Consider the following 19,715-nt stretch of genomic DNA (forward strand, 5'->3'; position numbering starts at 1 on the left):
CAACAACAACAACTGGTATTTATATAGCACCTTTAATGTAGTGAAACGTCCCAAGGCGCTTCACAGGAGTATTATGCGATAAAGATTTGATACCGAGCCACATAAGCAGAAATTAGCTTGGTCAAAGAGGTATGTTTTAAGGAGTGTCTTGAAGGAAGAAAGAGAGGTAGAGAGATGGAGAGGTCCATTAAAGAAACCGATATGAAGCATTCTGCCATTCTCTGTTCTCCTATAACACTTTTACTAAATTTAACTCCTTAATGACCTCTCCCGCCATTAACATTTCATCTACTTACTAACTAAAAATCAATAATGCTTTGTATCACTCCTGCTGTTATTATCATTTACTAGTTTCATTGGTGTACAAATTGTCTTCTTAGCAGGTGTATGGGGAAAATATTTTAAAACTCCCAAGGAATGAGGAAAATGTGTATTTGTTTGCAAAAAAAAAGAATCGGATCATAATTTGGAAACATAACACTGCTATTGCAGCATAATATTGCATGTGATTGTGAGGGTTAATAAAGGAAATATATTGTATTCCTGAAGCAGTTTTCTAACAACAACTGGCATTTAATGTAGAGAGATCTCTCCATGTGTTTAGATACTGAGCCAAGAAGGAACAGATTACTCAAATATAAATCAAATAGCTGGGTTTTTAGATAGTTTTTAAAGATGGAGAGCTGAAGAGGTGGAACAATTTAAGTTGGGAGTTCCAGACAGTACAACTGAGATAGCGGGCCATCCATTTAAATATTATAATGAGGAAGGAAGCCTTTGCTTTAAACTCCATTTTGAATTTAACTTTAGCTGATCGGTTTTCGCAGATCTCATGACACCCGAGGACTGTTGGATCTTTACACCTACCTCCTGGATCGAGCATCCCTTCCTCCTCCATCCCTTGATGGGAGACCACCCCCCTACCAGGCCTCTGATCCCCCACGAGGCCTCTCCCCACCTGCTCCTCCAGCCCTCCGATGTTCACCCCCACACCCTTATACTGGCCCCAGCCTCCCGATTGTTTCCATCCTCCCTACCATCCTTCCCGTGCTGCTCCCAGCCCCGACCATTCCCGCCCCCCCTCTCCCCAACCCCCCATGCCGCTCCTACCTGCCACCTCCCCCACCCCACTCCCCCCGCCCCTGCCCCCCCCCGATCATTCCCACCTCTCGGTCACTGTTGTAATAAAGGAAATGTGGCAGCCAATTTGGCCACAGCAAGGTACCACAAAAACAATGAGACAATGACCAGATCATCTGTTTTAATCCTGTTTGTTGAGGAATAAATATTGGCCAGGATATTCCACTGCTCTTCTTTGAAATAGTATCATGGGATCTTTTACGTCCACCTAAAAAGGCAGACGGGGCCTCGGTTTAACGTCTCATCCAAAGGATGGCACCTCTGACAGTGCAGCACTCCCTCAGTACTGCACTGGAGTGTCGGCCTAGATTGAACCCACAACTTTCTGATTCAGAGACTGAGCCAAGACTAGTACATTAAACAGGAAACCAGAGTGCAACCGCTTCCCAATCCCTCTCCCCTCACCACTTACCTTATGCCTGGAACCGATTCCTTGGGTCCCCGGCAGTGGCCTCCTACCGTCTGAAATTCCGCTCCCGTGCACCAGCTAAATAAAAATCTCGCTAAATTTGGGTGAGCATCCGACCTCCGAAATGTTAAAGCGGCATGGGGGTTTCTCTCCCAGCCCTCGTCTGCCTCACTCCTATCTAGAGTTAAAATTGTGGCACAAAGCTGTAATGAGGCTCATACACCCCCACAACTCAAGCTTCTTGCTTCCCCAGTGCTGCCCAGTTGGCGAATACCTGTTAGCACACTATTTGTGTGTTTTAAGCACTCGGCCCGTCTGATTTCTGTCCCAAAGTCCAGCATATACTTGTGCGGCTGGTCATGGGAGTGAAAAATATTTCATATCGTTTCTAGATTTATAATGTAAATGTAACAAGGGGTTTTAGTTGATGCGGGTTATATCATGGTGCAGTAAGCCTTTTTTGCCTTCATTAGTCTGCAATGCTTGGCAAGTACAACAACTGAAACCATTGTTAGCATGTGTGAAGGAAAGGTCATGTCCTGCACTGTGAAAGAGCACTGCTCACTTCCAGGGATGTTCCTTACAAACACAAAGAAACAGACCAGTAACAGTCTCATATTCAGATACTTTTTCTTCAAGATTTTACAAACAAAAATTGTCCATTTTCCCCTTTCGTAGACTGGTTTATATGTCACAATGTTCTCTGTATGCATTATCTAAAGTTCTTTCTGTTTTATTTGTACTTTCAAAAGCTAGCACATTCCTGTTAGCCATATTCTTTCAAAGGCTAGCACAGAAAAAGCTGCCGAGATCAAACGTATTTTACTAATTGTGATTTGTATCTGATTTGACCCAAGTTAAGTATTACCAACATTTAATTTGGCTCCTAATTATATCCTAGCTTTAATTTAGATGTTCTGTCTCCAAAGCCAGGATAATCAGCTGATAAGTCAGTTCTTCAGAAAACTATGCTCTTGTCTCAAGCATTGCCATCAACTGGCTGCGTTTATTTCCAACACCAGATTTCTGATTGGTCACCTTGGAGGACAAGACACACCCGGCAGTTTATCTGGAATGTGTAATTAAATCTTGCCTGCCTAAGTAATCAAGTACTTTGCAAAGTGTAATTCGAGCCATTCTGACTGCCAGGCTCCAGACAGAACAGAGCTCACATAGAACAAGCAGGGCTCACCCTTGAGGGTTAAAACTTTCTCTCAACTCCCAAACAAGTTCTTGCCCTGCACAACAAGTTCAAAACCTTCCTCCCACCCCCTGAGTTTCTGATCTTTATCCTCCCAAAAAGTTCCTAACCTTCCATCCCCGCCCAAGTTCCTGAACCTCCCCCCACCCCAAGTTCATGAATTCCTCACCCCTTTGATCCGCTCTCTCCCTTCTCTCCTCTCTCTCACCCTCTGTTTACCGCTCACTCCCCTTATGATTCCCTCTCTCTCCCCATCTCCCTCTCTTCTCTCCACCCCCCCCCCCCCACCCCACTAGCCACCAATGCATCCAGTGACCTTCTCCTTACAGAGCCGAGGAAAGTGTGGCCTATGGTGCAGACTGTAACTGTATGGTACTGTGCATGTGCGGCTCTGGGATACAGTGCATATGTGCAGAAGGCCGCACCCAAACAATTCAGTGCAAGCCCCTAACTTACTAAAATGTATGGAATAGGGTCAAGACCTAACAGTAACCTGTTGAATGAAAGGCGTAAATAAATCAGGAATTCAAACAGATTGAAAAATACTCTTCTGCCCTGTGGCTACATCCAATTGTTAAAATTGTAGCCTCTTAGTTGCAGATATTGAAATGTAAACATTTTTATTAAATGAAAAATTATATTGCTTACCTTTATTATATGATGCTTTTTGGTCAGGGTTGGTAGCTTAAACATCTGACACCAGTAGGTGGTGTCCTTTTTAGGTATTGAGACCTGTCTTGAACAAAATAAACCCAATAATTAGAAGTATATATTTTTCTGTTTAAAATACATTTTTTTGCAACACAAGAGAAAATAGAGAAACAATTCATAATATTTACAAGTGGATTATTCCTAGGATTGTAGTCCTAGGCTGGATGCTATGAAATCTCTATTGTGTGTACTTACGTTATAATGTCTGATGTCAATTACAAGCACGTCACTAGGAACAGAAGTTTCTATCTCGGGATTCAATAAATGAAGACTTTTCCTCCCACGGTTTGACAAGTGATAATGTGGACCATCTTGTTCCACGTCTATAGGGTGATAGGCCCAAATCACCCTAACAGTGTTATCCTGATCACAAGCAATGAGTAAAGACAAACATTAGATTGTCAAATAATACATTGAACAGTAAAAGTGAGTGCTAAGTGATTGTTTCATGTATTTAAGAAAGGATTTAAATTATACAATGAACTTAAAAAAAAATTCTAATATAAATTCAGAGGAAAAGTAAGCCAAGATTGGTTAAGCTAGCAGAATGTGAGAATACATAGCCAGAGCAATATGATACATTTTGTAAGGATTTGCACTGACAGCACAGTCTCACAAAATTTGATCCAAGCGTGGAGTGACCCGAGCATCATACCTTGTTTGGATTTAGTTACCACACTTGCATGAGAAAGAGTACAGAAAGGAGCAACAGAACTGACTTTATACAAAGGATGAGTTATAAGGAAAGATGAAAAGAAACTTAAGATTTGCTGTCTAAAAAGTTGGGTCAACATCAGAGGCAGTCCCTTGGAACCGAGGAAGACTTGCTTCCACTCTTAGCATGATTTCTTAGGTGGCTGTACAGTCCAATATGAGAACCACAGTCTCTGTCACAGGTGGGACAGACAATGGTTGAAGGGAAGGGTAGGCGGGAACCTGGTTTGCCACACGCTCCTTCCGCTGCCTGCGCTTGATTTCTGCATGCTCTCAGCGACGATACTTGAGGAGTTCAGCGCCCTCCTGGATGCACTTCCTCCACTTAGGGTGGTCTTTGGCCAGGGACTCCCAGGTGGCCGTGGGGATGTCGCACTTTATTAGGGAGGCTTTGAGGGTGTCCTTGTACAGTTTCCTTTGTCCACCTTTGGCTCGTTTGCCGTGGGCAAGTTCCAAGTAGAGCGCTTGCTTTGGGAGTCTTGTGTCAGACATGCAAACTATGTGGCCTGCCCAGCAGAGCTGATCCAAGTGTGGTCAGTGCTTCAATGCTGGGGATGTTGTCCTGGATGAGGACGCTAATGTTGGTGCATCTGTCCTCCCAGGGGATTTGCAGGATCTTGCGGAGACATTGCTGGTGGTATTTCTCCAGCGACTTGAGGTGTCTACTGTACATGGTCCACGTCTCTGAGCCATACAGGAGGGTGGGTGTTACTACGGCCCTGTAGACCATGAGCTTAGTGACAGGTTTGAGGGCCTAGTCTTCAAACATTCTTTTCCTCAGGCGGCCGAAGGCTGCACTGGCACACTGGAGGCGGTGTTGGATCTCGTCGTCCGAGACTCCCGAGATAAGGGAAGTGATCCACGTTGTCCAGGGTCGCGCCGTGGATCTTGATGCCTGGGGGGCAGTGCTGTGTGACAAGGACAGGCTGGTAGAGGACTTTTGTGTTACTGATGTTTAGCGTAAGGCCTATGCTTTCATACGCCTCTGTAAATACGTCGACTATGTCCTAGAGTTCAGCCTCTGTGTGCGCACAGACGCAGGCGTTGTCCGTGTACTGTAGCTCGACGACAGAGGTTGGAATGGTCTTAGACCTGGCCTGGAGATGGCGAAGGTTGATCAGCTTCCCACTGGTTCTATAGTTTAGTTCCACTCCAGCGGGGAACTTGGCAGCTGTGAGGTGGAGCATGGAAGATTGAGAAGAGGGTTGGGGCGATGACGCAGCCCTGCTTGACCACGGTCCGGACGTGGATTGGGTCTGTGATGGATCTGTTGATAAGGATCACGGCCTGCATGTCGTCGTGGAGCAGGTGGACCTCAAGTATATAACACATCAAATGGTACAGATAAGGTAAACCCAGACTAGTACATCAAGACAGGCTAAGAAAGTAGGACCATAGGGCATAAGTGAATATTAGTGGAAAGCAACTTTGGAACAGCTATCAGCAAAAATTTCTTTACTCAAAAAGAACAATAAATGCTTGGAATAATCTAGCAAGTAAAGTAACAGAGGCAAAAATGTTTGGTTTATTTGAAATATAATTGGAAGTCACGTTGGGATAATTGAAGTCGAATGCAACATTAAATCGAGTCCCTGTCTGCCTGTTGAGGTGGATGTAAAAAATCCCATGGCATTATTCAAACTAAAGCAGGGGAATTATCCTGGTGTTCTGATCAACACGTATCCCTTAACCAACATCACCAAAGCAGATTATGTGGCCATTTATCTAATTGCTGTTTGTGGGACTTTACTATGCAGAAATTGGCAATTGCATTTGCCCACATAACAGTGACTATACTTCAAAAGTAATTAATTGGCTGTGAAGTGCTTTGGGGATAGGCACTACATAAATAACATTTCATTTTTTCTTTAATTTATCAAAGAGGCTGATTGGCCCTTTCTATTCTCTGATTTTTTTTCTGTTGTTGGGTAATTGTCATTCTCCTTTTTCAAAGAGGATTAAAGATCCTTTTGTTTTAATAAAATGCCATAAACCATGAATAAAATGATGGGTATCACAGCTTTACAATTCAATTTAGTTAATAGGGGTGATAAAAATTCATCCAATCATGATTGAGCTGTAATAATGGGGCAGATGTTGCAGTCAGTGACCGGCAGCCGAATAGATTACGAACTTAGCTGATGGGGGCCCTCCTTTGTGAACTTGTTCTCTGATGCTGCATACTGGAGGACAGCGTAATGGCCCACGGATCTCAGGAGCGCAGCGTGTGCAGGAGCGTACCTGGGATCATATGGGCCTGGTGCTCCAATCAGTGCACCGAAGGGAAAATGTCTACATCCAATACTGGTAACTTTCTTTATAGTGCATTTCGCACAATGTATTTCCTGAATAATTATAAGGACTAGGAGAATAAATAGTTTCAAAATGGCCCATTCTCTCTCTCTCCCTCCCTCTCTCTCACACACAGACTCACCTTAAAAAGTTATTTGAGAATTAATTATCAAATCTAATTTAGGAATTTGAGTTCTGATAAATTGTTGAAGCTCTGTGAAATTTCATATAAAATAACATGGACAGGTGATACAAACATAAATACAACAGAGCCCAAACAAAGATCAGAAAAAATATGTACATTAATCATTGGAGGTGTGGTGGACAGTTTTACAATTCATTCCTGCAGCTGTTTGCATCAACCGTAAAATTTCCATAAGCAATTGCTGGACAATTTGCCCAACTCTGCGCCAGCAATTAGGGTTTCCAAGGCAGTGCAGATCATCTGTCAAAGTATAACTTGACAGGTCGAAAGTTCGGGATTTAGCACATGTGCAAGCGCATGCAGAAATACAATACTTGCGGTCCAATCCAAAGGCGTTATGACGCCGTACTCTGAAAATACGCCAGCATACATATCGCAAATTTTGGCCCAATCATCTCAACACTTTTCAGGCACTTAACCCGTATATACTGAAAACCTCAGTAATTCAGCCATGGAACCTGCAGTATTTTTGCAAACTGGCTAACAGACAAATTCAGCATACCCATTTTAGCTCAGAGATGCTGCATGTGCCTATTCACTTCTGTCACCACTGTGAGCTACCAATGCCTGTTGTGTGGGTGGGGAAGATGTCTGTTCATTTGATGTGATGCTGGCATGGGGTGCTCTTTCCAAGGAGATGTTAATTAATACAAAGCATTTTTAATCTCCCAAACAAAATGTCAGTGTTGCAAATGTTACACATGACAATTGTAGAAAAGATTGCTTGGACCATTAAGAAACTTTATGGTCGATGCAAGACCAGGGTGGTTGTATGAAATAACATGGGCGATCTATACAGTACGTATTGTCATTTATAAAGGTGCTTTTAAGAAAAACATACTTGCATTGTATAAATCCTCTCATCATGAAGTGTATGGTAAAGGCGAGGAGGGAACAGAACTTTACAAAATGTTAAAGTTTATTTTATAAACCAGGGAATTATTTAAAGCCGTAGATTATTGTTCATGAGGTTTTTGAGAAACCAGAAAAATTATTACATTTGACCGGAGCAATTATGGGCTAAATTTAGAAAAAAAAATCCTAGTTTTTGTAGATTTTAATGATCACCAATCAAAAGGCTTGCTACCAGATAGTGTTAGTAGGAAAGAAACAAAATTGCTACTCATGACGCACCTGCAATAATGCTCCTTTCATACTTCTCAAATTGTTGATGAGTCATTTAACTTTATAAATGAGAAACATTTCATTCATCCAGCTGTGGACTCTGCTATCATTTTCAGTAATGGATCAGTGTTAAAATTGAATAGTGTTTTCAACTGGCCAGGTCATAGAGGTCATAGTAGACTGCATGATGAAGAAACAGGAGGACCTTTTCTTGTGCAGCACAGCAGACCATAAGCATGCTGTGGAGACAGTCAAGTGCCACGGAAGGAGTAAACGGCAGCTCTGTTACTGTCAAAAGCTAGAAAGAGATCCAGAAGAAGCTGCATGACTTGTAAAGGGCACTACTATTAAGCCCAACAAAGGACATATATGAAAATAAAGGATGTATATGGGAGTTAAGTTGAATGCTAGCTTTTATAGAAATATGCAAACAACTGTGCTGACACAGATAAATGAATTAATGCCAATGTGATTAAAAAATGACCCTCTCTTAATATGGAGTTGGAGAACAATAATCATGGAGGACTGTGTGATAAATGTTATCGAGAAATGCAGAAAGTTTTAATTAGACAGAGTAAACAAATATTACATCTGGTATATCAATCAGTCTCAATCACAATGCTCTTATGTTCAAAAGTAAACTTTTCACACAAGGGATCAAAAAAAGTATACCCGTCCATGAAAAACTTCAATTTACAAAGTATTACATTGTATTTACAGGACAGAAACAGACCATTCGGCCCAAAAGGTCCATGCTCCACACGAGCGTCCTCCCGTCCTTAACTATTCCTTGTGGTAGCGAGGACCACGTTCTTACTACTCTCTGGGTAAAGAAGTTTCTCCTGAAGTACCTATTAGATATATTAGTGAGTAACTTATATTTTGATCCTTAGTTCTGGTGTCCCCACAAGTGGAAAAACTCTCTCTCTATCTACTCTATCAAAACCTTGGTTAATTTTAAAGACCTCCATCAGGTCACCCTTTTGTCTTCTCTTTTCTAGATAAAAGAGCCCCAACTTATTCAATCTTCCCCGATAAGTATAACCTGTCAGTTCTGGTATCATTCCAATAAATCTTTTTTGCACGTTCTCCATTGCTTCTATTTCCTTTTCAGAATATGGAGACCAGAACTGTTCACAGTACACCAAGAGTGGTGTGAGCTCGGTTCTATACAATGTTAACATAACTTGTTTGCTTTTCAAATGCAGTCCACTGGGAATGAACCCCAGTGCTTTGTTGGCTTTTTTATAGCCGATTTGTGCAACTTATCACAGAATTCACAGAATAAAAAGAGGCCATTCAACCCAGTGTGTCTGTGCTAGCTCTTTAACTGCAGCTATTGGGGCCGAAATTCACTTCTGCAAGAAAGCTGGTGCACCTACCCTTTCTTGAAAGTTTTTTCTGCCAGGGTCATTGAGGCGGCCTCTCCATTGATTTTCAGCACTTAGGTTTTTTTTGGATGTTGGACCAGAAGTCGGTCATAATGGGGGTGGGAGAGCGACTGAAAGTCATACTGAGGGACTGAATTTTGGTCGGGACCGGGACTCTGCCACTCAATCAGCAGTGGAGTAGTGGTGATGTCACAGCACGTGTGTGTCACCACACTCTTGCACCGCGCCCCCACCCCCCCCCCCCCCGTTAGAGGGGAGAGAATCAAGCATTTTAAATCTTCGGCCACTGGGCCACCCGGGAGGGTTTCGGCCGGGCCAGCGATCTGGCACCCAAGAGGGGGTGCCAGGCTGCCTGTTGGCGGCCCGGCCAAACCCATGGGCACTATCTTGCCAGCCGATCGGGAAGTCGGCCGGCAAAAATAAATACATAGCAGCTGCGGCAGTGGGCCCTCCCTTTGAAGGGCTGCTGTGCTGCCGGACCGCATACATTCCGGATAAGGTGCACCGACAGAAAAAGCTTCCGGGGGCACCGCGTGGCAGGGCATCGATTTTTTGAGCTAAATTTTGTCCTGTGACTTTTTCAGGTGAGGGAGTGCGGCGGTGCGCATTATGATGACGCGCTTGCAGCGGTCATCAGCATCGGGGCGGAATCGGGTGCGGGCCGAAGAATCCCTGACCTGAATTTGGGTCAGGTTGGCCAGTTGACCACAAAGCGGCGGCCACAGGATTCCGCCGCATGGCCGCCACAAATGGGCAGTAACACGTCACTCTGAGACCCTGAATTTCAGACCCATTGACTCTAATCCCATTTTCCCTTGCTTTCCTTGTATCCTTTTAATAGTCTTCTTTTTCAAATACTTATCCAATTTCTTTTTAAAAGGATGTTACAGTCTCTGCCTTAATGACCATTTATGGTAAAGCATGAGGTTCCAAAAAGCTTCTGAAAATAAAATTCCACCAACTTCTCCTTTGTTCTTATAGCAAAATCCGGAGTCTTATTATTGATTTAAATAGATAATTGTGGAACTAGCATGTTAACCATTTCTGCATGAAACAGTTATGTCTGTAGTGACCATTGTGTCTGTAACGTTCTTCTTTCTGGTTTGTTACATATCTATAATCTGTGTGTCAATTGGTTATTTTTGCTTTAACACTCTTAGCAATCAAATTAAACAAAAAAAATCACATATGACCAATTGAATTCTACAAAAACTGATGAATCAGCATCCAGGATTACATTTGACACAGTTGCATCCCACTATATACCCTAACAACATTTTTCATTATAAAAACATAAATTCAATAATCATGAAAAAAAATCACAAACTTACCCATCCCACCCCATCCAATAATTTCCCCCTTCTACACAGGACTCTACACACCCTGCCAGTTCACAAACAGTCTCGATTCTGGGTGCAGCCTCCTGCTAGCCAACAGCACAAAGCTTATTCACACCCTGCATCCATGGCCTAACCTAGTTAAGGTCCGATGTTAAAAAAAAATATATTTTTTCCTGTGTTGAATTTTTTTAACTTTTATCTTATTACGGAAAACAATCTGCTTCTTAGGCAGTCCCCCGGAGTTGAGGATGATGTGCTTCCACACTAATATGAGTTCTAAGGGGACTGACGAGTCCTATGCGGGATCTACAGACTCTGTCACAGGTGAGGTGGTTGAAAGGACAGATGGGTGGGGTGTTGGTTTGTCGTACACTCCTTCCGTTGTTTGTACTTGGCTTCTGCGTGCTCCCGACGAAGAGACTCGAAGTGTTCGGCACCTTCTCAGATGCTTCTCCTCCACTTTGAGCGGTCTTGGGCCGAGTATTCCCAAGAGTCGGGAATCCTTTTCTTTTTTCAAGGCGGCTTTGAGGGTGTCTTTGAAGCGTGTTCTCTGCCCTCCTGGGGCTTGCTTGCAATGGTGGAGCTTAGCATAGAATGCTTGCTTCGGGAGTCTTGTATCAGGCGTTCGGACAATGTGGCCCGTCCATCGGAGCTGGTTGAGCATGATCAATGCCTCAATGCTGGGGATGTTGGCCTGAGAGAGAACAGTGACGTTGATACGCCTATCCCGCCAATAGATTTTCAGGATTTTGTGGAGGCAGCGTTAGTGAGTACCTCTCCAGTGCTTTGAGGTGCCTACTATACATTGAGCCACCTAAGAACTCATTTTAAGAGTGGAAGCAAGTCTTCCTCGACTCCAAGGGGCTGCCTATGATGATGATGATGATGATGATGATGGTGATGAAACATATAGGAGGGCGGGTATCACTACTGCCCTGTAGACCATGAGCTTGTTGCCGGGTTTGAGATCTTGGTCTTCAAACACTCTTTTCCGAAGGTTACCGAAGGCTGCATTGACTCACTGAAGGCGGTGTTGGATTTCGTCATCAATGCCTTTCCTCGCTGACAGAAGGCTCCCAAGATATGGAAAGTGGTCCACGTTGTCAAAGGCCTCGTCGTGGATCTTGATAATCGGGGAGCAGTAGTGTGTGGCGGGGTAGGTTGGTAGAGAACCTTTGTCTTACGGATGTTTAATGTAAGGCCCAGTCTCTCGTACGCTTCCGTGAAGGTGTCAATGATGGTTTGTAGTTCGGCCTCTGAGTGTACACAAACTTTGGGACCCGAGGCCAGCAGTGAGGTCAGGACCGAGGCCAACAGTGAGATCAGGACCCGAGGCCAACAGTGAGATCAGGACCCGAGGCCAACAGTGAGATCAGGACCCGAGGCCAACAGTGAGATCAGGACACGAGGAAAGGAAACAATATTTGAGGGTTAAAAACAGGTCCCGCAAGGTTACGATCAGTAAAGACTAAGGAGTAGAAATTCGGCTTTTAACGCCACCCATTAGCGCCAGAGAGGAGCGCTAAGAGCAGCCCAGGTGCTGTGCTATCAGCGCCTGCTGCGAACTTCAGTGAAGGTTTAGCGACGGCGTCGACAGATTGTGCTACGCTCGCTAGCGCCACCTACTTGGTGATGTCATCGAGTGTGTAACATCTCCACAGTGCGGCGTTTGCTAAATTCACTCAAATGCCTGCCGTAGTGCCTGGCGCTGACACTGGCAGCGGAAAGCAGTCGGTACAGTGATAATCCCGGGGCGGTATCATCCGGAGACCAAGATAAGTGGTAGAATTTTAAGTTTTTAAACTTCTATTTATTTGTTGCAGCAGTGGGGAAGTGTGAGTGATGGTCATTAAAATTTTGACCAAGATTTCTTTTTGACAAAAAAGTGAATAGGCCTCCTGCGCCACCGCTGTGTTAGCGCCCTAAGTATAGTGTGGAATGCTTCTTTTACAGCTCCACCCCATTTTTGGGGGAAACAACTGAATATCGCATTTTGAGGCGGTAGACACTGGCCAGTGCTAAAGATAGTGCCCCGGCGATATCACTGCCTCAATGCGGGCGGTACCAAATTTCAGCCCCTAATTATTTTCTACAAAATGGATACAACCAACATTACAGTATGACATGCAAATGAAGTCACTGCTTTGCATTACATAAGAACATAAGCATTGTTCCTCTGAAACACTTTATGACATCTTGCTGCCTAGGTGTCACTCTATTCAATTTGCTCAGCTTGTATAAATTAATATCCATTCTTCGCTGGAAGTGGAAATTGCATTTGGGTGGACAAACGGTCCATGTAACTGATATCTTGTCATTCAATGCAATTAAGAAAGATGTAGTCAGTTGTTGCCTTTTGTCTCAGTATAACTTCAAAAAGGACTTAGATTGTATTTCTATGGAAAATCTGTTTAACTTGGAGTTACTTTTCAGCTCTCCAACTAGCAGAAGAGTTCTGTTTCTAAGATGTGTCAGCTAGCAGAGGATCTAGGCTAAGAAATTAGCTTCTTTTTTAAAGTCTATGGGGCCTAAACTGGGCACGGTTCCAGCAGCACATTGGAACAGAGAGGCTCGAGGACCACCTTAAACGTGTCCTCGGTCCGCATCGGAATAAAGCAGGCGAGCTGCTGATACCAATCAGGTACCCCAACAAAGCTCACCTGTCGGGGCATATACAATATTTGCTGAAGCCAAGGCCCACAGGTAATTCTGGTGGGGGCAGGGAGAGGATCGAGACAAGGAGTGAGAGTGAGCCTGTAGCTCCTGCAGTTATCTTGTGGACCTAGGAGGAGCACTCCTGCTCCTTCGAATTCCACCAATACCACATTCTGGTAAGTTTTGAGCATTTCTTTAACGAGTGGCCTCCAACAGTCCCTTTAAGGACCACTGGTTAGGCTGCTTAAGACCCAACAACAACAACTTGTATTTATATAACACCTTTAATGTAGTAAATTGTCCCAAGGCACTTCACAGGAGTATTGTAACACAAAAAGAAATCCAGATCATATTATTGCAGTTTGTGCATTGCTAGTTCAATTTAATAATCTGGGTGTGATATCGATGCCAGAAGCTCATTTCAATATCGAACTGAGGGATGCGTGGCAGCTGCCTGTAAAAGGGCCCAGACAAATTTTGTAGTAGCTCAAATGCTCATGCTTATCTAGTTAGTCCAATTTACAAAGAGAATCATACAGTGACTCATAACACATTCCAATAACTGGAATACATAGCATGAGTTCTCCATTGCACCCCCTCAGTCTTGCTGTCATTTGCCAAATATTGGGCAGGCTAAGACACACTCCAAATCATAGGGGATGCAATGTGCTTTGCAGAGCAGCAGTTCTAACAAAAGTTTGGGTCATTTAACTCTTTTAAGCCTAGTCCCTCTAAACACCCTCCTAAACCTATATTCTTACAGCCCCTTACAGCACTTTCACAGTCTCACATGCTTGCCATACTGCAGCTGGACACATTTCTAACTGCGACTTAAAACAGGAACTATGGTCATACTTACATCTGTAAGGTTGATCCTACAATGCCAGCTTTCAACAATGATGCATATTTATGTACTGACACGCACCTTAGATGCTCTTCAAACTTTCAACATCTCAACCCTACTTAGGCTCATGCAGGACAAGGTAGCACAAAATAAGAGGGAGTAAATCCACACAGGAAGAGGGCCTGGAAACTTTCTACCTTGAAATGTATTCTTGGGATTGAAAGTATACAGGGAGCGGGAAGGCCAATGCTGGAGGCCTCCCTCAAGATCTTGGCACAAACCATCCTTTGCTTGTTACATATTCTCACCCTACTCGCTTATTCTCACACAGGCTCATGCACGTCAGTACAACCCTATTACACACATTGTTATGCAAATACTATTTGAAAAGGTGTTTAGCAGCCATTATTTTAACATACATTCTTAGTAGTACACAAGAAGGCACTATCCGACAGTAACCATCAAGACTCATTCTACTGTCACAAATGTGAGCAGAAACATATGGCAATGCTAATAGAGGAGCAAGAAACTGTAAAATTGTTATGCAAATGTAAGTTCGTTCTTTCTTGTTGCCTGGAAAACCGGCATTCACCTGGACATACATCGATGGAGTGGAGCCCTTTGCAACACATCAATGGCATGATATTGTGTGCCTTTTTATACCACACAGGAAGAATCAATGATCACCTGGACTTCGGGGAATTCTGCATTACAAAAGAACTGCAGTGCTCTAACATTCTGCTGTCAACTTTCCAAGGAGAAAGTAATGAAGGTGTTTGCCCTGATGAATAACATATTCATTACCTGCTTAATGTATTTGTGCTTTGTGGATTGACTGAGTGGAAGAGCCCAGAGGCATTTCAGTGCTGTAATCACCTTCACAGCCATTGCCAAGGCTGTCCATGTTGTTGATAAGTTTACTGGTCAGATTCCAACAAATGGCACAGCTTAAAACATTTTTTTCTACGATTTATCATAGGATTGGCTTCTTTAACTCTGTATGGGCAGTCCCCCTCTGGTGCAAATCAACCTATCAGTACATCCTTTCATCCTCTTCTTTGCCTCCAAAAAATCCAAATAGAGACTAATATTCAGTCAATACCCATTTTAAGAATGAAAAAAAACAGCAATGAAAAATTCAGCAACACAGATTTAAGTGCTCACTGATTGTAAGGTTCGAATGTGTCTGCTCTTTGTTAACTATTTTAAATGGACAAGCTGAGTGCACAGTGCACTCCCACCAAGAACATAGGAAACTCTTGCTATCAATTTCCCATTTGCATAGGGTTCAGGCTTTTAGTGAAGTTTCTGTACATTTTATGCAAGACATAATAAATTACAAAATTTAGAAAATTATACCAGTACATTTTTGCTAGTACATGTGAAACATCTCTGTTATGTATGTAATCCTGTAAATACCATGTATTTGGCTTATCCACTGGAGTCCCAAGGGATCCCAAAATCCCTTGGGAGCATCTGTATATAAGGAAGCCTCGCAGGCTGGAGAGGCACTCTGAGATCTGTAATAAAGGACTATAATCATACCTTACTTTGAGCTTACAGCATCTAGTCTGACTCTTTATTCAAGACATAACAACTGGCGACAAAATACAGATGACGAACCCCACCATAACAATGCAGAGAACCGTGGGCATCCTGGAAAAATTTTTGGAGGGAGATGATTGGGAAACCTTCGTGGATCGACTCGACCAATACTTCGTGGCCAACGAGCTGGAAGGAGAAGTGAATGCTGCCAAATGAAGGGCGATCCTCCTCACCATTTGCGGGGCACCAACGTATGGCCTCATGAAAAATCTGCTTGCTCTAGCGAAAACCACAGACAAGTCGTACGATGAGTTGTGCACACTGGTCCGGGAGCATCTAAACCCGAAGGAATGCGTTCTGATTGTGAGGTATCGGTTCTACACGTACAAGAGGTCTGAAGGCCAGGAAATGGCGAGCTACGTCGCCGAGCTAAGGCGCCTTGCAGGACATTGCGAATTTGAAGGACACTTGGAACACATGCTCAGGGACTTCTTTGGACTTGGCATTGGCCATGAAGTAATACTTCGCAAACTTTTGACTGTAGAGACTCCAACCTTGAGTAAAGCCATAGCGATAGCCCAGGCGTTTATTGCCACCAGTGACAATACCAAACAAATTTCTCAGCAAACTAGTGCTGGTGCAAGTACAGTGAACACAGTAACGTTGTTTTTGAATTGAAATGTACAGGGCAGGACTTACACGCCTGCAGCTGCACATCCGCAGATGACTCAGAGTTCACCATCAAGGGTGGTGAATACAAGGCCATTAACACCTTGTTGGCGCTGCGGGGGTGATCATCGTTTCCATTCATGCTGCTTCAAAGGATACGTTTGTAAAGGCTGTGGAACAATGGGACACCTCCAACGTATGTGCAGGTGAGCTGCAAATCCTGCTAATCCTGCAAACCACCATATTGCAGAGGAGGACAGATCCACGGTGGATCACCGCGAACCAGAGCCTCAGACCGACGAGGCAGAGGTATATTGGATGCACACTTTTAACACAAAATGTCCCCCGATAATACTGAAGGTTGAATTAAATGGACTCCCAGTGTCCATGGAGCTGGACACGGGTGCAAGCCAGTCCATAATGTACAAAAAGACTTTCGATAAATTGTGGTGCAGCAAGGCCTCAAGGCCAGTCTCGACTCCCATTTGTACTAGACTGAGAACGTACACATAGGAACTGATTCCCGTAATCGGCAGTGCTACCGTAAAGGTCGCCTATGATGGAGTGGTGCACGAGTTACCTGTTCGGCAGGAGCTGGCTGGGAAAGATACGCTGGAACTGGGACGACGTCCGAGTGCTTTCGTCCGTCAACGACACCTCATGTGCCCAGGTCCTAAACAAGTTCCCCTCGCTGTTCGAACCAGGCATCGAGAAGTTCCAAGGAGCAAAAGTGCAGATCCATTTGATTCCGGGGGCGTGACCCATCCTTCACAAGGCGAGAGCAGTACCTTACATGATGAGAGAGAGGATGGAGATCGAGCAGGACAGGCTGCAACTGCAACGAGAAGGCATCATTTTGCCGATCAAATTCAATGAGTGGGCCAGTCTGATTGTTTCAGTGCTCAAGGGAGACAGCACCGTCAGAAACTCTGATGATTACAAAGTAACTATCAATCATTTTTCCCTGCAGGATCAATACCTCCTACCAAAGGCAGACAACCTATTTGCTATGCTGGTGGGAGGGAAAACATTTATGAAGCTGGACTTGACCTCAGCCTACATGATGCAGGAGCTGGAGGAGTCATCAACACGCACACCATCAACACGCACCTGCATCAACACGCACAAAAGTCTCTTCGTTTACAACAGATGCCCGTTTGGGATTCGATCAGCCACGCCGATATTCCAGAGGAACATGGAAAGCTTGCTGAAGTCGGTCCCGCGCACCGTGGTCTTCCAGGACGACATCTTGGTTACAGGTCACGACACTTGCAGAACCTGGAGGAGATTCTTAGCTGGCTTAATTGTGTAGGGCTCAGGCTAAATCGCTCGAAGTGTGTTTTCCTGGCGCCTGAAGTGGGGTTCCTGGGGAGAAGAATCACGGCGGATGGCATCGGGCCCACCGATTCGAAGACGGAGGCAATCAAGAATGCACCGAGATCACAGAACGTGATGGAGCTGCGGTCATTTCTAGGACTCCTGAACTACTTTGGTAACTTCTTACCAGGTCTCAGCACATTGTTAGAACCCCTGCATGCTTTACTGCGTAAAGGAGATAAATGGGTATTGGGTAAAAGCCAAGAAAATGCCTTTGAGAAAGTTAGGAAGCTGTTATGTTCAAACAAATTGCTTGTGTTGTACGATCCATGTAAGCATTTGGTACGAGCATGCGATGCATCATTGTACGGGGTCGGGTGTGCATTACAACAAGCTAATGAATTTGGGAAATTGCAACTGTTGCTTATGCATCCAGAAGTCTATCTAAGGCTGAGAGGGCCTACAGTATGATCGAAAAAGAAGCGTTAGCGTGTGTTTACGGGGTAAAGAAAATGCATCAATATCTGTTCGGGCTCAAATTTAAATTGGAAACTGACCATAAGCTGCTTATATCCCTCTCTTCTGAAAGCAAGGGGATAAATACGAATGCATCGGCCCGTATCCAGAAATGGGCGCTCACGTTGTCTGCATACAAATAAGTCATCTGCCACAGGCCAGGCACAGAAAACTGTGCAGCTGCTCTCAGTAGGCTGCCATTGCCCACCACAGGGGTGGAGATGGCACAGCCTGCAAATTTAGTTATGGTAATGGAAGCATTTGAGAGTGAGCAATCACCTATTACCGCCTGACAGATCAGAAACTGGACAAGCCAGGACCCCTTACTGTCCTGAGTAAAAAACTCTGTGCTCCACGGGAGTTGGTCCAGTGTCCCGTTAGAGATGCAGGAAGAAATAAAGCCGTACCAGCGGCGCACAGATGAAATGTCTATACAGGCAGACTGTCTCCTATGGGGTACATAAGAACATAAGAATTAGGAACAGGAGTAGGCCATCTAGCCCCTCGAGCCTGCTCCGCTATTCAACAAGATCATGGCTGATCTGGCTGTGGACTCAGCTCCACTTAATCGCCCGCTCCCCATAACCCTTAATTCCCTTATTGGTTAAAAATCTATCTATCTGTGATTTGAATACATTCAATGAGCTAGCTTCAACTGCTTCCTTGGGCAGAGAATTCCACAGATTCACAACCCTCTGGGAGAAGAAATTCCTTCTCAACTCGGTTTTAAATTGGCTACCCCGTATTTTGAGGCTGTGCCCCCTAGTTCTAGTCTCCCCGACCAGTGGAAACAACCTCTCTGCCTCTATCTTGTCTATCCCTTTCATTATTTTAAATATTTCTATAAGATCACCCCTCATCCTTCTGAACTCCAACGAGTAAAGACCCACCTACTCAATCTATCATCATAAAGTAACCCCCTCATCTCCGGAATCAGCCTAGTGAATCGTCTCTGTACCCCCTCCAAAACTAGTATATCCTTCCTTAAGTAAGGTGACCAAAACTGCACGCAGTACTCCAGATGCAGCCTCACTAATACCCTATACAGTTGCAGAAGGACCTCCCTGCTTTTGTACTCCATCTCTCTCGCAATGAAGGCCAACATTCCATTCGCCTTCCTGATTACCTGCTGCACCTGCAAACTAACTTTTTGGGATTCATGCACAAGGACCCCCAGGTCCCTCTGCACCGCAGCATGTTGTAATTTCTCCCCATTTAAATAATATTCCCTTTTACTGTTTTTTTTCCCCCAAGGTGGATGACCTCACACTTTCCGACATTGTATTCCATCTGCCAAACCTTAGCCCATTCGCTGAACCTATCTAAATCTATTTGCAGCCTCTCTGTGTCCTCTACACAATCCGCTTTCCCACTAATCTTTGTGTCATCTGCAAATTTTGTTACACTACACTCTGTCCCCTCTTCCAGGTCATCTATGTATATTGTAAACAGTTGTGGTCCCAGCGCCGATCCCTGTGGCACACCACTAACCACCGATTTCCAACCCGAAAAGGACCCATTTATCCCGACTCTCTGCTTTCTGTTCGCCAGCCAATTCTCTATCCATGCGAATACATTTCCACTGACTCCGCGTGCCTTTATATTCTGCAGTAACCTTTTGTGTGGCACCTTATCGAATGC

At 44.3% G+C, this 19,715-nt stretch overlaps 1 protein-coding gene across 1 annotated transcript in view; it reads right to left on the bottom strand.

Annotated features, from left to right (window-relative positions):
* The window catches only part of moxd1 (monooxygenase, DBH-like 1), a 194,527-nt gene that overhangs the window by 105,798 nt on the left and 69,014 nt on the right, over positions 1-19,715 (bottom strand). The window contains exons 4-5 of the mRNA XM_070884204.1: positions 3,657-3,824; positions 3,399-3,482 (exon numbers count right to left, since the gene is read on the bottom strand). Coding sequence (XP_070740305.1) covers positions 3,399-3,482; positions 3,657-3,824 — 252 coding nt within the window. The remainder of the gene's footprint in view (positions 1-3,398; positions 3,483-3,656; positions 3,825-19,715) is intronic.

This window comes from Pristiophorus japonicus, chromosome 7, assembly GCF_044704955.1.
Source record: "Pristiophorus japonicus isolate sPriJap1 chromosome 7, sPriJap1.hap1, whole genome shotgun sequence".
Classification (NCBI taxonomy): domain Eukaryota; kingdom Metazoa; phylum Chordata; class Chondrichthyes; family Pristiophoridae; genus Pristiophorus; species Pristiophorus japonicus.